The 22,880-nt window shown below is 41.9% G+C and overlaps 1 protein-coding gene across 1 annotated transcript in view; it reads left to right on the plus strand.

Moving 5' to 3' along the window:
* LOC138592073 (neuropilin-2-like) overlaps positions 1 to 22,880 on the plus strand; it is a 103,799-nt gene that overhangs the window by 58,208 nt on the left and 22,711 nt on the right. The window contains exons 9-13 of the mRNA XM_069662690.1: positions 406 to 581; positions 1,757 to 1,930; positions 3,339 to 3,483; positions 17,521 to 17,595; positions 18,515 to 18,679. Coding sequence (XP_069518791.1) covers positions 406 to 581; positions 1,757 to 1,930; positions 3,339 to 3,483; positions 17,521 to 17,595; positions 18,515 to 18,679 — 735 coding nt within the window. The remainder of the gene's footprint in view (positions 1 to 405; positions 582 to 1,756; positions 1,931 to 3,338; positions 3,484 to 17,520; positions 17,596 to 18,514; positions 18,680 to 22,880) is intronic.

Below are 22,880 nucleotides of genomic sequence, written 5' to 3' on the forward strand. Positions count from 1 at the left end.
AATAGATTCTGTTATTCTGCTGTGTAACTTTGGTAATTAGAGACAAAGCTACAACATCAACCTTTTATTTCAAGAATAGATGACTTCAGTGTCCTTTTCACACTTTTTAGATTTTGTGTTGTTTGAACTTTGGCTTGGTCTTCAGACACCTCATTAATCACTGACTTTTGGCTGCTCACTGTCAAATCTTGGATGCTGCTCTTTGCAACAATAAGAATGTTTTTCAAACAACACTTTGACCTGTATGAAATGAGAAAAAAGCTGAAGGCACCAACATTCCTGTTGTGAGCTGATTTTAATAACAGAGCTCAACTTTACTGTAACGTCAGAAAACAATCAAAAGCTTTATTTCTTGCTTCAGATCCACAGCAGTAAATTAACTTTTCACCATGTGTTCCTGTTCAGACGCCCCCTGCTCAGAGCTGCAGGGCATGTTGTCCGGGCTGCTATCTGACTCCCAGATCACCGCCTCGTCCATGAGAGACATCCACGGCTCCACGGGGGCAGCCAGGCTGGTGGCCAGCCGCTCGGGCTGGTTTCCAAATCCAACACAACCCATCGCTGGAGAAGAATGGCTGCAGGTACGTCACACTGTACTTAATGAGTGTTCTTGTTTTAACAAAAGTGGCTTTCAATTACAAAAGAGACTGTTTCTGGGAATGAGAAGCTACTGGTGGTGCTCATTTTGTTGCCTCGCCTTGCATCAGGAAGTAAATATTGCCTCATTATGTAGAATATAAGACTCATTATGTGTCAGTCTGTATCTTTTTTTGCCATGTTTTCAACCTCAGAAACAAACATAATGTAACACTCAGAGTCAATGTCAACTGTTCTGCTTTAATTTATTCTCCACTTTCTGTGGGGGGAAGTTTCTAGAACTAAAATGTATCAAAAATACGTCATCCTATCAAAATAAAGGCTTAAAGGGGGGGTATTATGCTAATTTCAAGCTTTATATTTCCCTCTGTGATACCTGTGGAGTAGCTTAGCATCATTTACAGTAAAAAAAAACCTCAGCATTTTTCTCACACTGGTGTTCTGTGCATGCCCTCATACAGCCTCTGCCTGAAACAACTCAGTCAGCTCTGTCGCTTTAAGAAATCTCGCCCCTACAAACCAACTTTCTTCTGATTGGCCAGCTCTCTAAAGCCTGCTGTGACACTGTATAAAAAAACTGTGTGAAACCTGGCGTTCACAGCAGTCTGCAGACAGAGCTGAGAAGCCGGGGGATGACTCCAACATACTTTAACCTACAGATCTGAAACTTCACCCACATTGAGTATGGACATCCCACATCCTAACATTATAAATATGTCTTAAAATGTGAAACAGCATAATACTCGTTCTTTAAACAACAAGCCCAAAACAATGAACACCATTAACTGAAGCGGTCGCAATGACTGTCGCAAGCTGCTGAAGAAGAGAAAATCCATGCTGAAGAATGGATGATACTGAAGCCCAAAACCTGTCTGAAGTAACTTTTTATCATACAAAAGTTGTACCAAAGGTTTTAGCAACATTTAAGAAATAAATACTCAGATAGTGATGAGGCTAAATCAAGAAATTAGAACAAAATTGTAAAAGGCAAACTGTAAAACAACAACAGGAGGTGATTCACACTGTGGTTACATTTGAGCAACTGACAAGCTTGTCAGTGGCTTGGCTCATTCAAGAAATGCAGGGAATCATCTAGTTCTGAACCTGTAAGCTTGTTTATAGTTCTGTAATGTAAAACCAGCATCTTTCTGTGTTTCAGGTGGACCTTGGTGTGCCTAAGATGGTGCGTGGCATTATTACCCAGGGTGCTCGAGGACTGGAGGGGAGCACCAGCGCTGAGAACAGAGCGTTTGTCAGAAAGTACAAACTGGCGCACAGCCTGACTGGCAAAGACTGGACGTACATCACTGACAGCAAGACTGGGTTTGCTAAGGTAAACGAGGGGAACACACACACACGCACACACATATCCTCTCTGTCTGTCTGACACAAACACATGTACTATCCTCTCTCTGATTGTCACTGTCAGCTCTCCCTCATTTGTAGTTTATTTATAGCTGCCTTTCAGCTCAATCCCTCCTCACTCTCCCTCTCTTTCTTCCCCTCTCTGCCTCTGTCTCTCTCTCGTTCTCTCAGCCTTGTCATTTTTGGGAAGAGAAAACCTTTTTATTACAGCCTCGGCTCTGATAATAATTCAACTTAATCACCTCACTCCTCATTCTCCCTGCTTCTGTCTCCCTCTAAGTCCGCTGTACTCCCGCTCTCTGCATTTCTCTTCATCTCATTCTCTTGTTCACTCATCCTCTATTTGTCTCTCATGGGTGTTAATTAAAAATGTCTTCCCTGCATCACCACTCAACACGGCTGGCAGTCTAACGCACAGTGAGACAGGGCACTTTAAACTCTGTTCTCCTTTCTAAGACTCTGTCTTAAAGCGCTTTAATAGCACTACTGAGCGTCTGGCTTTTCTCCTGATGCTAAAATCCTGTTCTCTCTCATCTGCCTGTCTTGTTAAATGAGCATCCTGGGAAATTCATCTTATGCTTTTTTTAAATTCCCAAAAAAACGGGAAAAAGAGAAGATAAAATTAAATTAATGAAACCAATATCAAACTTTCACAGCCCACATTTTGAGAGCATCGGTGGAGGAGTCTAGTCAGTTTTTCCGCTTGTAATAAATCTTGTGTTTTTGCCAGAGGCTGCCGCAAACCGCCTCAAAAAATGACTTGAAAATCAAAGGAAGCGCGGTCTCTGTTGTTATTTTTATGACACGTGTCACACTGTGTGTGGAAACAATGCTGATTAGAAGTGTTTTATGACTTCGGAGAGACAGGCTCACAATCTCGCTATTGTTTTACAATTAGACGTGAATGGTGGAGTGGTGAAACGACAAATGTTACTTCCTCTGCAGCGTGCTCCATTGTCTTAGGATACTCATCCTCAATGCTGTCAGTGCGCCCACTCTGACAGATTTCAAACAAACATGGAGTAAAACCTATCACTCATCGTTTTGTAGCTCAGACAGCTTTGGCTTTAAGACAAACTCTGGGACGAGCAATGATACTTTAACATGTTTCCTTTTAAAGCAGCACTGTGAAAACACAGCAGGATCTAGCTGTGCTGAGCTGCAGTCAAAAAAGCAGCTGTCATCTGCAGAGCCGGCTACAGAAGTTTGCCATATTTTCCCGTTGAGTGCACAAATTGAACCCAGGGATGTCAAAACTGGCAGGAAAACATCCTTTATACTAAAGGGGAAATGTTTCATCCGTACTTGGTGTGAAATAAAAAACAGGAAAGCACTCACATAAATAACATCATTTTGTGTCTCCATCTCTTCTCCAGATTTTCGAGGGGAACGGTCACTACGATACCCCAGAGGTGCGGAGGTTTGATGAGATAGTCGCCCAGTACATCAGAGTGTTTCCAGAGAGGTGGTCCCCAGCTGGGATCGGCATGAGGATGGAGGTCCTTGGCTGTGACCTGCCGGGTAAGAACACACACATGCATATGTTAGATAACAGAGGGCAACACACACTTCCACACGGAAACACACACATGCATCACACACAATGCTATGCACAAAGCTGGACTCACAAATGCGTTTGTGCACACACATGCAAATGCACACAGATAAATATGTAACGGAGCTTTTTCATGGTACTAATAATAATGAATTATCCACCAACTGTGATCAAGAGCCATCTCCTCCACATCGTACATACATCATCATATGATGCCTCTGCATACATGTACGTTACATGATCCAGAAACATAATTACAAACCAGACTGTGACTTTAATGTGTTGTTCGAATCACATCATTAATCTTCTTTACATCTGCAATTAGTGCGCGGGTGTTTATTAGCATTAAGATTGTGTGTGTGCATTCTTCCATTTTGTTATCTGCCATCAAGTGTGCATTAATGTGCATAGTATACGTGTACTTGTGTGCATATACTTACTTACATGCATTCTGCACAGTGGTTGAAGTTAATCATCTTGCTCTATAGGAGGTATTGCAGCATGTCTGGCTAGAGATTAACATGTCTAGGTCATGGGACTTTTACTAATAGTGGCCAGCTGTGTAGTAGTACTTTATTGTGTTCGCAGCCTATTATGTTAATAACATGTTGCTAGCGCGTAGTGAAGGATTAGGTGCACTGCACGGTCTACTGCATCCTGGTATTCATGATCAATCCATGATCTGTTCTGCTTTGCTTTCTTGATATTTGTTATATATTTTACTACTCAAAGATTATTCCAACAGTTGTGTATAAAGAGTGATGATTAGCTGCAAAGAGTGATGGATATAGACCATTAGCTATGCTTCTTTATGGAGCTGTATAAGTAGTATTTCTAACAGTATGTTACTGTTGTATGGAGCTTGTTAGCGGTGGTGAGCAAATTATTCTCAGCTGCACAATAACTTCTATAATAAAGCAGAGCATTGTACCAATCCCCCTGCATTTATTACTTTACTTTAGAAATAATGATGTGATGCATAAATTCAGCAGCAATATAGACTTTCAGTATGCTTAATATGTTACGAAGAAATCACAGCCCAGATTATGGTAATAATATCACCACTAATACCAGTAACTGTGCTTCGTTGTAGCAAATACTTCTCTCCTCTCCTCTCCTCTCCTCTCCTCTCCCTCTTGTGGCGTCAGATCTTACAGCTTCAGTCAGGTTGTGACATGTGAGAGGTGAAGACAAGAACAAGACATGACACGAACCTGTTCCCAGTGGACTTGAAGTGGCCTGTTTTCTGTATTTCTGAACGTGTGTGTGAGAGAGAGAGTGAAAGAGAGAGAGAGAGAAAATGAGGGATAGGGAGAGAGTTAGAGAGAGCCCAAAGGGAACAATATATCCTAGATGTGTCAGGACTAGCCAAGAGGTTGGCTATGATGGGGAGAACAGGACATCCACTACTGTTAACATAAGTTTTAACAGGTTAGCATGATTGCATCAAAAATACAATTTAGGCATAGCACAGATATAGCATCAATACAGAAAATTTGTTTATTCCAGCAGCAGAACATAACTTGTGTTAAGTGTCTTGGCTTAGACCTCATCCGAAATTTGAAGAGTGTTGAGATAATATTTTAAACCCCCCTAGCTGGAGCCTGCAGGTGGATGCTGGGCTGGTGGTGGGGCTGAAAGTATGAGTGCAGTACTGGTGCAGGGCAGCGGTGGCAATGACAGAGCAGAGGGAGAGACCGGAAATCTTGCAGCATAAATAGACGTCAAACTGGGAGGAAGTGTTTGTAAGGTGACTGGAGAATGACGCATGTCAAGAAATCAGTGCGGCTCGAGTTGCCTGCCTGAACTAGCTCGCAGACGTCGCTCCATGTGTAATAAAGCCCTCGGTGGAAAAGCTCTTTTAGCAGCATGTTTTATCCATTATCATTGAGTGTGAAATTAAGTTAACAAAACGTTAGATTGATTTAAAGTAGCACAGGTCTACTGCATGATATGCAATTACTTCTGCTGGCATGTATTTTGTAGTTTGTCCAATTAAACCGTCTGGTTTCAAACTTAGCTCAAAGTTTGAAAAGTCCTCTATTTTCATTTTCATTTGGCAGTAATCAAAAATATACCCGACCATACTTAGAAACCTCCGGCACAACAAAGCAGCAGTTAAACCTTGATACTGTAAATCATGAACACCAACAACAAATGTATCTATAATGGAGATATCATGCTGACTGCAACCTGTGCAATCACCGCGCCAGTTGTTTCCTCCTGTCCAGACACATTGCTGGTTATTGCTCATAATGACATCATGCACATGATATCTGCAGCCATCATCTCCATGATCACAGCACCGATCAACCTCTTGGCTCGTGCAGGTCTGGCTGTCTGCGTCTGCACGCCAGATGTTTGCCTTCTGGATGTAATCCGTGCATTAGACACAATAACAGTTCATTTCCACTTTGCATGACCACCACAGGAACAACTGCTCCTGCTGCCACCCTAAGTACCACACACAATCACACACCAAGATAATTCTGCATCTTAGGGGCTCAGACAAGTTGATTTTCACTTTGTCTGGTTTTAATTGTCTCCACGCTAAGTGACGTTAGGATAATACGTCTGAACTGAAACACGTGATCTCACCAGTCATGCTTGTGCTACAAATGCAACAATAAAACAGGAAAGCTCGTCTGACAGAAGATAAAGTAGGCTTTGTTTTCCTACTCTCTCGTGTGCGTGTATGTGTGTGCAACTGTGTGTGTGTGTGTGTGTGTGTGTGTTTGCTTGCAAGTGTTGAGTCGTAACAGGAGATAAAATATTCAACAGAGTGCATCAGCTTCAGTCCACTGAACACAGCTGTTTACACATAAGTCACAAGCACACATAGGCACACACTCAACTCTAGTGGACCTTTTCTATAAATTCACACACACACACACACACACAGGGCAGAGGAGAGGAAGTAAAATATAAAGTCATATAAGAAAAGGCCTAACAGCACCTTCTCATCTCTGTTCAGATGAAATCCGATGAGCTTGTCTTCCCTCCTCTATCTAATATATCGTATATCTCTATTCAAGCTGCGTTCAAAACAGTTCAAGCCCTGTTTTTTTCTTTCCACAAAGCATAATATCCATCCAGTCACTCTTCTTTCCTTTAACATTTTAAATAGTGGGAGTTTCCTTCTTTCCAAGATCTGTGTACAGTCGATCCACAGCCCCGCCTGTCTCAGTCCTGCTCGGGAAGTAAAGGAGTGAATTAATGAATAAATAAAAGGAAACATAAGCAGTGTAAGGAAATCACATGTTCATTGACACACTCACAACAATACACACACGAGCCAACCTTTCTATTATTCAGTAGCTTGTTTCAGACTCCTTTTTCCTGTTGACATAAATAACAAACCCTGTTAAGAGGAATCATGAAATTATTTATGTGATACAAAACAAATCCATGGCTGCACGGTGGCACGGTGGCTAGCGCTGTCGCCTCTCAGCTTGATTGTTCCTGGTTCGAATGCCGGTTAAGACATAGGGGGCCTTTCTGTAGCCCCAACTGGCCAACAAAACCTTTCTCTCTGCTTAGTGAGAAAGGTTACAATCGTTACCAAAGAGTATAATGTAAGTTCTTTGTGCGTACTATTGTTTACTAACCCTGTTTCTGCCGAAGAAAAGAGACCGAAAGGAGTATACTCCACTGGCAATGGGAAAAGAGAAAATAATTTTTTATTAGCGGGTCCTCCTGGATCTGAAAAATCTGCGTCAACGTGCTAATTTTGGTGAGAGGTATTTGTATAGATTGCATGTTCTCCCCTCATGCGTGGGTTCCTTCCCAGTATTCCAGAAGAATCTTGCGCCCCTGGTACCATGATGTTTTCCTTTTTTCATTTTATTTATTTATTTTTTTTAACTTTTCATTTTGGGCGGCTGAGGCTCAGTGGTAGAGTCGGTTGTCTTTCAATCGGAAGGTTGGAGGTTCGATCCCCAGCTCCCTCAGGCTACATGTCGAAGTGTCCTTGGGCAAGACACTGAACCCCAAATTGCTCCCGGTGGCACAGCCAACGGGTATGAATGTGATATCTGATTGACAGTTGGGCACTTTACGTAGCAGCCTCTGCCATCAGTGTGTGAATGGGTGAATGTGATATGTAGTGTAAAAGCAGCTTTGAGTGGTCGCAAAGACTAGAAAAGCGCTATATAAGTACAATCCATTTACCATTTACAATTTATTCCGGCTTCCCCCCAAAGACATGCTCGTTAGGTTCATTGGATAAATTTCCCAGAAGTGTGAGTGTAAGCATGATTGGTTGTCTGTCTAGATTGACTGGCGAACTGTCCAGGGTGTACCACGCCTAATACCCAATGACAGCTGGGATAAAGCTGTCCCCACGACCTTGAACAGGATAAGCGGTATAGATAATGGATGTATGGAATTCAAATCCATAATCAAGCATCATAAATAATAGATGTAATTGTGTGTAAGCAGCATGTTGTTCTTCTTTACAGACTACTTTATTCATTGTTTAAAAGAGACAATATGACACACTATGAATCACACACCACATATTCTCGCAACATCAGCTTTAACCAACTCACAAAGAAATTGCTTTTCCATTACTGTCCCTGTATTGTTTTCACGTTTTACACTAAAGCGCAGTGACCTGGCTTCAGGGCTGTTAAACAATTTCCTCACATGGGAGAGACAATCTCAGCACCCAATTACAATGAAGAAATCCCAAATTATGGACACAGGGTTCTTAGGGGGCGCACAATCATGTAGTTTAGCATCTCATTATGGCGCCAAACCCTGCGATGCAAAAACAGAAACAGAGCCAGAATATTATTGCAGGACTCGTTCTGATCAGTCACGCGCGCTACAGAGACAACGTGTAATTCAGGTCGAGTAACCCCGACTATTGGATGTGAAGTGAGAGCTGCCAGGCTGCCAGTTTTGTTCATTTTTAAATGACTAAGCTGTCAGAACATCTGCTATGCTCTCATCTCTTTCACTCCACACCTAGCTGTTGGCAGGCGGACACATACTGTATGTACACACTCACACACACACACACACACACACACCACCTGTTTGGCATAAAGACAAAGGGTTGTTCTTAGTTGTGTAAATAAATACTAAGGTTCTGAATGTATTGGAAAATGCTGTGCTATGGGCGAGGTAGGCCTACATGGGGAAAATAAGAGAGACATTGAAAGACAAAGGCAGGGAGAGAGAGCGGCTTTGTGTCCGGTGTCTCAGAGAGGCTCATAACAGATTTGTCTTCATTCATCTGCTGCTGTTGCTGCTCTGTAGATCGTGGATCTTCACTTGTCACAAAGCCTTAGATACTGCCAACCACATTCTGACAGTAATTATGCTTCTTACCTCACATAATTAGCCTGGTGGGGGTGCTACATTTGGTAAACTGCATAATTCAAGGCTGTCGGCTTGTTTCAGTTGCCTTTGACTAAAATGTTTGGTGTTACAGCAAAGAGGTTACTGGTAGTGTGTCAGCTCAACTCTTTCCTTTCCATGGTCGTTGATGCTTTGTCACAATCCCTCAGCATCTCATTCAGATATACAATGTTACAATTTGTTACAAATGTATTTACTTTTTGTCCAAAGCGACGAAGATCTGAAAGTTAATACAACTCAAGCAACGATCAGGCAGGAAGGAACAAGGTCAGTAAGAGCCAACAAACAGCTTCGAGAGCGATCGGACACTGGTGACAGGGAGTGCACAGGGTGTATAGAAGCAGATTTTTTTTCAACAAGGTCAATATCATCATCATCATCATCACCATCATCATGAATATCCTAATGAACATCAACATAATTATCATTAGCATCAATATAATTAAGTGCAGAGGTGTTCATGAAAGAGCTGGGTCTTTAAGCTTCTTCTTAAAGGAGAAAGGGACTCTGCGGACCGAATGGAGGTTGGTAACTCATTCCACCACCGGGGGACTACTGAGGATAAGAGTCTAGTTAGCAACTTAGGGCCCTGTTGTGATGGGAGTACCAGGCGCCTTTCATTGGCAGAGCGTAGTGAAGGAGTGTAGACCTGGATGAGGACTACAGGTAGGCAGGAGGCTTTTCTGTTGCTGTTTTGTAAGGAAGCAAAGCAAAACAGTAGTGTAGTGTGTGTTTAGGGGTCATATAGACATGGTAGCATCTGCTTTCTTTCTGTCGAGCACCTTTGAAACAATGCTTTTGGTTAGTTTGAGGCACAAAAACTACTTGGTAAGATTAGGGGAAACATCATGGGGTAGGTTTTTGGTTACAAGTGAGACTTAAATCCCAGTCTCATCCGGACCCCTGTTCGCCACCCCAAGCGGACTTTCTCTGTCAATCTACTACATCACCATGAGCTGTTTCTCCTAGTGTTACATTTTGGGATGGGCTCAATTTAAAGTAATTCGAAAGTCCGGTGCATATTATGCAGACGCTGAAGGGTACTTTGTGCATCTATGACACATTGTGGGCAGTGAAAAAGTGTTGGTAGGCGACACCTTGGGCATGAGATCGGCAAGGTCAATGAATCTCTGGATAACCTGGAGAAATCTCAATACAGCTGTTCTTGAGGAGCTTTTGGTCAGGAGAGACAGGGACCAAGAAAAGAGAATGTGAATTATCCAAGTGGGAATGTAGATTTTCATAAATTGCTGAGTTTATGCATTTTTGAATAGTTGGAAAAGCAACTCAAATTCCCAAACTTATAGTGAAAAACCGTCTGTGTCTGTCTTTCACATCGTAATAGTGTTGGATCTGGAAATCCACATGTCCGCCATTACAGTTGCACCCGGGAGGGGATGTTGTTTGGCGTTTTTGTTCGAGAACATTTTAGAGGTGTTCCAGGTTTCCAGCCAATCATTCAGGTTTAGCCAAGTGTGTGCATGTGTGCGTTTGTGTGTTTTCCAGGTCCAACATTGCTGATAGCTTTCGCATGTGAGTCGTGGCTCCTGTCCAGATTCTTTCATGTGATTGGTGGGATGTGTCCTGACTTACACCCACTCATCCGTCTCCTCTGCTCCTTCTTTGCCTGTCTTCTGCTCCCTCTGCAGAGATTGTAATGTGATTATAAAACACCACATTTTCGCAATAATGACAAGAAACAGATATGACGAAATATACGAAATATTCTTAAAATGCACTTTGGGTACCTAATGGGTTTAAGGGTATTATGTAGTTGAATTATAAGTTTGATTAGTTCAATATCTTAACTCGTACAGTTACAGACCTGACCCTGCTCCTTTGTACCAAGAAGAATGAACATGTAAAGAGAAAGAGAAAGTAATGTCAGTGAAGGAGGTGGAGTGGGCAAATGTTTGTGGCCTCTGCAGTGCTCCCTCTCCGCCCCCTTCTCCCTCCCCATCAGAAGAATTTAATCACTCTCCTGTCTGCTGCCAAGGCTCCTGTAACAAACTCCCCCCACAAACACACACGCATGCACACTCCATCTATCCTACCTCTCCACCCTTCTTTTTCCCCTGACCTCATTGCCCTCGTAGATTTGTTTCCCTCTCTTCTCCTTCTTCCTCTCCCCCTTTCCAAGTTTATCCCTCACCTGTCACAGAGGTGCAGCATTCAAGGCAAAACATCCCTGTTTTGAGTTCTACTTCTGCTTTACAGTTTTGTAAAGCTAATATTATCTCCAACAGTAAATGTTTCATGACCCCACAGACAAGCCAAACCACAGATCAGGTATTTCCAAACACATGGCTTTTAAATGGAAAGTCATACTATTTTGAAAGTGTTGGTTCCTGAAGGGATTACTGTTCAAAGTTTATGCAGGACTTCCATAGGGTGTTTCCACTTGGTTTATGAGGATGAACCCTGGGGTTAGGGGGGGAAAAATTGGCTATCAATTCACAACAAAGATGTTGAAGTTTGAAGTTCCAGAACGCCAAGCACACAACCAAAGATGTTTACAGTTATTTAAACTGCATACAGTAACGCTCTGTTCCCTTCAGGAGGGCAATAAAGGTTCCTTTTCTTTCGTCTTGCGATATCACACATGGAAACACTCAGGACTGGGCACTGGTTCATTGTGGGTGTTTATATGTGTCTGTAGGCAAAAAGCTTGTTTTTCCAAATATTTAGGTGTGGCTCACCACCTCTCTGCAGTATTTCCTGGATAATGTTGCTTCTTGTTCCCCTTTTTCCAAACCAATGTTCTCATTAATCCATCAGTCGGTCACTCCATCCATTGTTAGAGTTTGATAGCTTATGCAAATTGAGATGTATGGTCATAGATCCTCTCTTGCTTCCTGCTCTCAATGACCTTTAAAGTAATAATCACAAAGATTTTCATTTAAATAAATGCAAGTCACTATCCATCTCTGAATGAGGTAACACAATGGGGATTGAGCCTATGGTCCACTGATGAAAGCCTTTGCATTTGCTGTATGACGGACTGGGTGTGGCTTCTGCAGAAAAAATCACAAGCCCAGTTAGTGATTCCGCTCTCTTGCAAGTGAATAGTAATCTACTATGGCTGAACAAACAAAGAAAAGATGGATGACTTCAGATACAACTTCAAAAATAAGTGAAAATCCAAAGAAAAAAAAACAGATTTGATGCTCAGATGAAGGCAGACAGTCACACATACAGTACAACACTGTTTGGACATCTGGGAAGTGTGCTCCCGCAATTACTGTTTATCGCCATAGGTGCCGAGAATGAAACTTAGATCTTTGAATTCATCTGTGATTTAAATTTGGTGTGAAGTCATCTTGTCAAAATGTATTACACAGAAAGACAACGGTCTTAAGTTGTGTAGTAGACAATAAAGTAACAATGTTTTCTGATGTTCGTTACTCGACAGGGACTGATAGGCCTATATATAAATACAGTGATATTCAGAGAGAAACACACTGTTTCATCCATGACCAAAAAGAATACATACAGTCTATCGATCTACCTGCAATATATTAAGGCCCAAAAGTACTGATTGTGCCTTGAAAATGTAAAATCCATACCTTTGCTAACATATTACTGTTTTGTAATCTGGAGAGCTGCCTTTCTTTTTCTCCAGAGCGGTTAATGGCGTACTTAGCTTAATGGGTTCTGCCACACTTAAACTCATTTCCTTTGTAGCTGACTACTGTTCACTGATGTAGTTAGCCATTCATTGCCAGCAGCTTCTTTTTATCATCTCAGTTGTTGTTCTACTTAGCTTCACACTTAAGGCTACAATTACATTCACATACCTTATGGTGCTTTGTTGCACAATCGGCTAATGAGCAATTCACTGTCTGTTTCTTCCTGACATACAGAGCTTCTTTGCTTTCAGCGTCTCAGCTGTGCGGTACACGGATGTGCTTTTTAAGCCACACTTTATGCTCGATTATTGGTGGCTTTTTAACTACATTCCTGTGCCTGGTCTACTCAGAAACCCTCCTTCCCCGTCTATAAGACATTAAAACATGTGGTCCAGTGAGGCACTTAAAGTAAAACCAGATATTATTTGTAGCTTGCTGTACAATGTTCTAATTAGGCGTTTAGTCTCAGAAGAGTTTCCTGCTGTAAAGAACTTCTTCTTCCACCCACTCATCTCCAGAAGAGGGAGAATAATTAGTCCAGCGCTTTAAGCTACATAAAAATCAAACCTGCACTTTGGGTTTGTTAAAGCACATCACTGATTTACCATTCAGATCTTTAGCACTAAGTTTCATCCAAAACACTCATGTTTTCTTCTCATTGGATGCTATACTGTCATCAAATCACCTTAAACTTTTCTCAACTGTTTTGTTGGTGCTATAAGCAACACTTCAATTCAAAACATGTGTCCAGGTTTCTTTTCACTATAACTCATTTTCTGCTCCTTCAAATGTCACAGACAGTTCCTGCATTGATTCTAGATATGTGTCAAATGCAAATGTTAATTAATATTTAAAAAATAAGGCCTTATTTAGGCATTGGTTTAAGGATAAAATGTGACTAAAAATGATATTTCTGTATGTCACATTGTCAAGTCAAAGTAAATAGAGCCTCCCCTTATTCATAGGATTGAATACAACTCATGTCAATCAAATCAGTAAACAAAGAGTGAGTGGAAACAACGAAATCTTTGTTTTCGACCATAAAATGACAGCTTGTTTGATGTTCAAAAACCCACCAAATGTTGACAGAAGCAGCCCAAAGCTATTTTCCCCAGCCCAGGGTCATCAAAGGAACACCAATTGGGTGGAAACCAGCCCAATCTGGCAACACTGACCACTGGCCTAGTTTACAGCATTGCTGTATACTTAAACTATTATAGTGATTGATATAGCATCACCAAACTCTTGCCAGAATATTAATTACATGTAGTGTTAACAGTTTCCTAAATTTCAATGAAAGTTCTTTGTAGCAAAAACGTTTCTCACAAGTAAATCTGTCCATACTCTATAGTGCTATAGTGTGCAGAGCTGCTGCAGACGGTTTTATAGTTAACAGATGCAGACAGCAGACAAGTTAGCCTGTGGTAACTGCTAATAGTCGTTAACTATCTGCAGAGGTCCCTGTTATAGAGAACACACACACACACACACAAATACACACACAGGCAGAGTCATTCAGTCAGTCAGTCAATCACAAAATCGTTACGTCAAGGAAACCCCCACACACACATACATGCACCATGTCTGCAATAATTCGAAAAGAGTCGACGTTCCCTCTCTTCCCCGAGCAAACACACATTCACTCACTCACACACACTCACACACTGTGTCAGTAGTCATTATTTAGGCTGACAGAGGTAGATTTATACCCAGAGCTCTTTCCATAATTGAACAGTTTTCGTCTCTCTGTTTCCGCCTCGCCCTGCTCAGTCAGCAGCTTTACAATGAGCCCTGGGGCCTGTGACAGTGTGTGTGTGTGTGTGTATGGTTAACTGAACTGTACACCTTTTCAGTAAGGTACTCAGTATAAACTGCGCATTTGTTTGTCTGAGAATGAGACCGAAAGTCATGACAGGCAGGTGGATGATGGCAGGTGGGGATGACCCATCTGCAGAACACAGATGTAAAGATTGATGTTTGTGTCATAATGTCTGAATCCCACACAATGACTTAACACACAGAAGTCAAATTTATTTCAGCAAATAAAAGAAAAACTTCCTGGAACAGCACCTTTAAATTCTTGAGTCTATTACAGAATGAATACCAATATAGCTTTAATTATAGTATTACATTTAAATTAATTTACTGACCTTTATAGTAGCTAAAGCCAGGGCCTTGATGGATAGGAACAAGAGGGGTGAGGAGGATGATGAAGAGGATGAGAAAAGGGAGAAATAAGAGGAGAGGAGGTGACAGGCAGGGAGCGAAATTGGATTAGACGGGCGTAGAGGAGGTGGAGACAGAAACGGGAGGCTGACAGGAGCTGTGTGTGGTCACTAATTAGGAAAATGGTGGTGAGAGGTGGAAAGGGTTATGTTCCCTTCCCATGTCTCTCTCTCTCTCTATCTACAGTATCCATCTATGTGTCTCTGTCTCTCTCTCTCTTCCTCTCTCATTTCCATTCCTAACTCTCTCTCCTCCATATGGGGGGGCTAATTACGGAGGTAAAGGGCACCAAATTAAAACAGCTTAATGTCAGCAGCTGGGAGCTACTTATCCAATGTTAATATCTAATTCTGTGCGTGAACGTGTGCGCGTGTGCTAGCTCTGTGTGTGTTGGGACTGTAATATGAGGCCATTCTGTTTTGGCTTACATAATAATCCTGCATGCTTTCACTGTAAGCAGACTGTGCTAACAATTTAATGAAGTTACGCACACACACAATTCACATTGGACACTTATGAAGACTCAAAGCTAAACGCTACCAAAGGTCAAGAGTTCATACCAAACACTCACACACACATGCAGATCACCAAGTGAGTCATGGAAACATCTAGAAGAACCAAGCAAGCAGTAAATCAACAGTGGTCTCGGATTTACTGACCTGGTGGTTAGAGCTGACATGAAATAACACCAGGCAGAGTTACAGCAAGGGGAAGAAGCGCTGAAAGGTTGAGAGGAGAGCAGAAGAAAGAGACACAATCTCAGCAAAGAGGGAGAAAGATCTGGAAGAGTGGAAATCAAAATATGCCTCAGGGAGAGATGACAGAACGAGCGAGAGAAAGAGTTATGGGGACGAAAATTGCGGTTGTGGTAAAACAGAAACAACAGTAGATAGGGTTTCACCTCGATGCCGGAGAGACAAAGAGAAATAGAGATCGTGTGTGTGTGTGCAGAACGAGCTCCTCGTGGTGTTGATTGTGGTTTTGCATAGCAGAACTGAAAGTGGTCAGATTTATTGTGACAAATGGCCGGGAGAAGATGGAAAGATGTAGGGGTTTTTTCGAGTGATAGATGAAGGAAGCATAAGCAAATATAAGACAGAAGGAAGTCATTTCTAGGAATAATTTGGTGAAGGGTTTGTGGTGTCAGCTGTGAGCCACGCAAGCCAGACGATCTTATGTTCCCTTACGTCAACATAGACCTACTTATACTAGAGTGTGTGTGTGCGCGAGAGAGAGCGCTGGGACGTTTAAGGAATCTTAACCAACAGTAGAAAACTGCTTATTAAGGCCAGAAGGTCTTAGGGTTACACAGACATACCCCACTGCTTACGTGTGTGTGTGTGTGTGTGTGTGTGTGTGTGTGTGTGTGTGTGTGTGTGCTTGTGTGTGCCCCCGTTTGATCTATCATACACTGGTTGCATGCTGCTGTGCACCAAGGTCAGTTTGAGTGCAGCATCTATCATCGTAGCGTTGCGGGCGTATATGTGTGTGTGTGTGTGTGTGTGCCAGCCTGCAGTAGGTAAAATGAGTGGTGTGGCACCGTGTGCAGCCTAGTGCCAGCTCGCTGCCTCGGCTCACTCTGTCACTGTCACCGTCATGACGAACTTCAGCCTTAATACACAGTCTTGGAAAACAACAGTGAAGGGTGTACAAACATCATTAGTCACCGTATGAAAACTAAATCTTACTTTACTCAAACATCACTGCTGGTGTGTGGAAATATTTCTCTTCTCCAGCGTGCCGTGAAGCAGCTGTAGAACAAATTGTGCATATTCAAACAGAAGAGCCGGTTAGAGAAGAGATTTGGTCGTTGAGTACTATTTGAACTTTGAGACAGTTTGAGTGCATTGGAAGTATAAAAAATGGTGTGTTTGTTACCGCTAATTAGCATGCTAACATGGTAGCTTAGAGAGTTTGTTTAGGGTTGCTTTGTGGCTTGAAAGCCTTGACTGTATGAAAAAATTGGATTTCACCCATTGTCGACTGCTGTTTTAAAGCCTTGAATTCAGCATTATGGGAGTCACCATATTCTTTCTCTCTAGCTAGAAGTGACCCTATTTGTATGAGGGGGTGGAGCTTGAAAGTAGGGAGGGGTCGGCAAAACCATACAGTAAGCCATGTGTCTGATATTTGCATGAAAAAATCTCCAAAAGGCATCAACACCACAAACATGGCTGAGAAGTTTAGTTCAATGACCTGATGATTGTGACACCTAGCAGACTGCTAGCAGCACCCAAATGTTACTACATGTAGCCATGCCCTTAACTGTTCTCAAGTTAAAGTCTTGATATAACTGAAACAGGTGGGTTTTTAATAAACCCCTTGTGCACTTATAAAGGGGAAATTATCTACAGAGAGCAACATTGTTTTTAGAAGCTGGCAAACATGTTTAATTGTGCTGTAAAGTTGGTTATTTAGTTAGTTTAGTTATGGGTCCTAATGGGCAACGACTCACTTTAGAGCCAGCCTCAAGTGGCCATTTGACTAACTGCAGTTTGTGCACTTCTTCTTTGGCTTTATTTTTCAGCCCTAGATAGTGCCGCTTGGTTAAGCAGCATCTGACAACAACGTGGTAGTTAGCTGTCGTGAGCTCGGATGCTTCTAGCTGATATTATGGTTAACATGAATTCTTGGCTGCCATTGGATAGTTTACCCAAAATGCAAAACATTTCACTCTGTATTGATATCTTATGCTCTGTCTTCTCATCTTATTCATCTATTTTATTATATTCTAATATATTTCTAATATTCTTGTGTTTTTTTTTTCTTTCATTTTTGTAGAAACCACCACCGTACCTGACACTGCGACCCCCACCCTGCCCAGAGAGGAACAGACCACTGCTGCAATGAGACCCGGTAAAGAAACCCATACAATATCTCCACACTCACTCATGCATACTTCATACTTAATTTTTTCCGTATCTTTCATCCACACTTTCACACACACACACACACACACACACACACACACACACACACACATACACACTCCCACTCTTAAGGTCAAACTCATGACGTCTTTGAGCACCACGGGGCCTCTGGGCTTTGAAGTCGGTTAGATTCAAGAGTCCCACAGGAAGCTCTGTTTGAGTGAAAATAAGCTCTCACAGCCAGAGGATCTCACCTCCTCAAACACACACACACACACGGATATATTGGGAACATGATTCCACAGGTATAGTTCAGCGAGTGTCAGGCAAGAAGCTTTTCTTGGGAAAATGAATATGATTTAAGGAGGCTCTTGTAGATCCATGTTTTAACTAATTAAAGGGACTGAACAGAAACAGAAATATCAATTGTTTTTGTAATGCTTTCTCTCTTTTCCCATGCTCTTTTATTTCTGTTTGTCTATCAGGTTTCTCCTTTTAATTTGAATCCAAACTCCCTTTATTGTACTGCTTTCTTTCTGTCCATGTTCCTTCTATGTTTGCTCTCGTGTACTCTCTTTACCGACTCTTCTGTCTTGCCCATTTTCTCTACAAATAATCGCTCTTCCGCTCTAATATTTGTAATCAGTATGATTTATTGAGATGTCATTTTACATGAGCAATTGTGCCAAAACATCTAAACACAATGGGAATCTCCCTCAAAGCACTTTCAAAATAAAGCAGAGCCAGCTACTATGGCTGTCTTATGAAAGGATAACGAGTAACTGAGAAAAAAAAGACCTTTTGATTTGATACGGTGCTCAAATCCCTCGGAAAGTGTGAAAAAGAGACACATGAAGAAATATACCATCGTACATCTGTGCTCACATTCTGTGTCTCTGTCACAGCTACCACCCCGTCGCTGTCGGCTGTGTGCGACTTTGAGCAGAGCTTGTGCGGCTGGTCGGCTGATCCTCAGTCAGGTGTGAGCTGGTCCCTGCACACCGCCAGCAGCAGTTCAACAGGACACGGCACACATGGAACCAGGCAGGATTTGGCGCTGGGATCAGACAGTGAGTACTCATTTGTTGGTATTACAATGACTTATGTAGTCAGCGTTTTTCACTGTGTTACTGGAATTTCAAGTCAGTCAATTCCAGATGTGTCATCATTAACACTAATGTGGCAGGAGAAAGTATAAATAAGACACCAAAAAACATGTTTGTTGTTGTATCCATCCTACCTGCAAGCATTTAAAGGGACAGTCCACCTCTTCCACCTTAGTCGATACATAATGATTAAAAAAAATATATTATATGTTTGAATAAGGAAAATATTTTTTAAATATGTATAAGCATCCTGATCTGTTATTGCATAGCCTTTGATTAGGGCTGCATGGTGATGCAGCTTTGTCGCCTCACAGCTAGAAGGTCCCTGGTTTGAATCCATGTTCGGATATAGTGGGCCTTTCTGTGTGGAGTTTGCATGCTCTCCCTGTGCATGCCTGGGTTCCCTCCGGGTACTCCGGCTTCCTCCCACAGTCCTGAGACATGCTGATTAGATTAATCAGGGAATCTTAATTGCCCGTAGGTGTGAGTGTGAGCGTGTAAGGTTGTCTGTCTCTATGTCAGCCCTGTGATTGACTGGAGACCAGTCCAGGGTGTATCCCGCTTCTCACCCAATGCCAGCTGGGATGGGCTCCAGCCTCCCGCGACCCTGAACAGGATAAGTGGTATAGAAAACGGATGGTTGGGAACCTTTGGAGCACTTTTCAAAGGCAGCAAAATAAAACAGACAGGCCATAAAATCATCATAAATATCAATACAATGTAAGTAAAAAAAATAGAAAATCACAAGTACTTAAGTAAATAAGATACAATTAAAAGAATAGAAACTAGAAATTTCTAGAAATTTTAAATTTAAGTTACATCAGGAAAGGAGAGTTTTCATCAAGCATTCTCAACCAGACTCACACAAGTTCTAATTTATCACTTTTAATAACACTACAAGGTGAGATCCTGTACGGACATGAAAACTTTCTGTGCCCATTAGAACCACACAATTCTCAGCTTTTAGAGTTTGATGCATTTCAAGATATTTCTCATTTGTTAAACACGGAAAAGAAAGCCTCGTCACGTTGTGATGTTCGACCCTCCTCAGCACAAAGGCTTCTGTAGCTAATTAACAGCAAAGTGGTTGTCCCGTGGTGGAATATTACAGATCCCAGCGCTGGGAGGAACCACAGACAGCAACTATGATGCAAGGATTTCACTCTGAACCGCTAAAAGTGTGTACCACTTAATTAGAGGTTTTAAGAAAATGTTTGGTTTAATAGTTTCACTTCCTTTAACCTAGTTTTCACTTTAGCATCTTTTTTTTAGTTTTTCTCTCATTCAGCTTCCTTTTTAATCCAAAACTTTCTTTGTCTCTTTTTGTAGATTAACTTTTCCCCACATTCTTTTTCCCCTTATCTCTATTTTATTCACTTTTGTCGCTCGTTTCATATCCTGTGATTGCCTCCTTTTCCTTCTTCTTTTCCTCCATTTCTCCTCCATTATATTAACCCCTAATGTCAGTACAAATGTCCTTCTGCTTTCAATCCTTAACATCTCATTTCTCCTTGTTACCCTCACCATGCCCTTAACATGCTACAGCAGTATATCATGTCAGTATTTTTATGTCACTTTCCACTTCCAGTCCTCTCACTCCATCACTGGGATCACCTCCGTCTCTCCGCACTGACCTCTCTCTCTTTCCTCTCAGTGGTACTTGCCTTTTTCCACATCTGTCCACCTTTAATAAGACAGCAGGAGGATAACCAAGACTGTTTTATCCATTACACACACACACACACACTGTACTTACACACACATCGCCCAGAGCAGTCAGATAACTCAGATGATGGCTTTGACAGAAGTGCTGCCTTAGCTCTGCAGCTCCCCCTGAGGCCCCACACGCACACACGCACACACACACACTATTTCACTAGCCACTCAAGGTGGGACTGACCGCGTATTAAACACTCAAGGTGTGTGGGTTTGTTTCCCACACACACACACTCACACACACGACCTTGCTCCCCACCAAGGTTCTCTCTGTATCTGTTGAAGCCATCTACTTTATGGTTGACTGAGCAGCTCCTTTATAAACAGACAAGGCCGTGACATAAGGCAAGGCTCTACATCACACCAGGCTGCTGTGTGTGACGTGTGTGTGTGCCCGCTAACACGTTCATTTATACGTGCCTTTCTGCGCTGCTTTAAGTGTGTTTGCGCGTGTCTGAGTGTGTGTAATTGACATAGCAGCGTCCCTGTCTCCGTGTTAGACAGCAACATGACATTAAGTCTTGTTCTACAGCAACATTAGCGCAGCACCCTGTCTGGAAGCTGTCTCCATATGCAAATCAAATCCCCAGCCCTTGTCAGTGAAAAGGGTTTTAAAAGAGAAAATCCGACCTGAACTGAGCTCATAAGTTATTCTTTTGATCTCAGACAGGGCGGGACTGAAACTCTGCACCCTGTGGAGATTTTCATCGAAGGAAACTCTTCACAGCACTGTTGGAATTATTTTAGTTATTGATAAGGAGAGGAAACGAGTATAAGGGAGGGCTGGAAGACTAAAAACTGACATCTTAATATCACCCGATGATATCATTTGTTTAATATGTTCCAAACGGCATAACTGGGATTAAGGTGGTCTTTTCCTTACAACCTGAACCCAAAGCTTTTAACATATATGCTAAAATATCAGTAAAATGCAATGTAATGATTCAAAAGTTTATATTCAAATAAGGAAAGTATATTAATTCTGATGCAGTTTATAACAACTTGACATTGGTTTATAAACAATATATTTTAAAGGCATTAGTAGTTTAATGGCAGGATGGACTGGCAGAATGTCACTGAGATGGGCGCCGGATAAGCTCAGCGGCCCCCGGGTTCGACTCCTACCCTCGGCCTCCTCCAGCATGTCATCCCTAATTCTCTCTTCCCCTGTTTCCAACAGTCCACTGTGCGCTCTATCAATAAAGGCATAAAAGGCCAAAAAAATGTATCTTAAAAAAATGTTCATAAGATGAATGAGGCGTGACAACAAAAGGCAGCTCAGTTAATGTAGATGGATTCATTAAAACTACAAGATGGGATTTTTTGTGGTGATTAGTGATGTTAGGATTCAGTGTAACACGCATTAAAAGAAAAGGTCAAGTCATATTTTTAGTGCAGCTATCTAAAGAGAAAGCAAGAGTTTACATTGTACTGTAGGTCATCATGCAGTTCTTTGGTACTCCAACGTTTTCAATGCTTTGTCGTATATCTAAATTTAAACCTAGATAAAAAAATAGACTCAAAAAAGGCTAAAAGATCAACTCGAGCTTACACACGAGTACACAGAAACAATGACTGACAGATGAACTCACACACACACATACAGATATAAACATAAATGAACAGTCATGTAAACAGACGCCAACACACACACATACACACACACTTCCCTCCCTCCCTCAGAGCCAATCTACATCCCTGCCTCTCCCTCCCATGGAGACTTGTTAATTAATTCCCTCCCTTTGTACGTTCGCCAAGATCAAACGCGAGGAGACAGAAAAACACTGCAACTTTCTCTAACTGTACTTAATGAGCAACGGTAATTTGGGTCCCCGATTTCATTGCCTCCGAGTGAAGAAACAGAGAGCTACCTCAACCCAAATCCATTATTCATTAAGTGTGATGCGCTGCAAAATGCGCCGAGTGTTTTCCTGTTTTGGCTGAGGTGAGGATAGATAGATAGATAGATAGATAGATAGATAGATAGATAGATAGATAGATAGATAGTTTTTCTTCTGACTCTTCTTTCTTTCACTCTCTCTGTATGAGGTGTCACATATGGTGTTGTGGTGTCGTTAGAAACACTATTTGCAGCTCCAGCGAAGCTTTTAGTCTCCGGCCATGATAAAAAAAATAGACAAACAGCAAAACACAGCAGCAGGCTAATGATTATGGTCCTGTTTGGGTGGAGAATACACTATGGCACTGCCTTTCTCCCGCTCTCTCTCCTTCTCATGTCGTGTTTGCTCGCTCTCTCACTCACTCGCCCCTTCTTTTTCGGTCCCCTCCTTTGCTCTTACTCCCATCAATTCTTTGAGCAGAGAGGAGAAAAGGAAGTGAATTGGAATTAGAAAAAAAAAAAAAAAAGCTGTGTGCCTGTATGTGTATGATGACTGTGCTGACATAAACAGGGAGAGCAACAGAACGAGGTGTCAGCATTCGGAGTGAT

The sequence above is a fragment of the Semicossyphus pulcher genome, unplaced genomic scaffold, assembly GCF_022749685.1.
Source record: "Semicossyphus pulcher isolate SPU_LCO1_2020_fin unplaced genomic scaffold, fSemPul1.0.p SCAF_15, whole genome shotgun sequence".
NCBI classification, from domain to species: domain Eukaryota; kingdom Metazoa; phylum Chordata; class Actinopteri; order Labriformes; family Labridae; genus Semicossyphus; species Semicossyphus pulcher.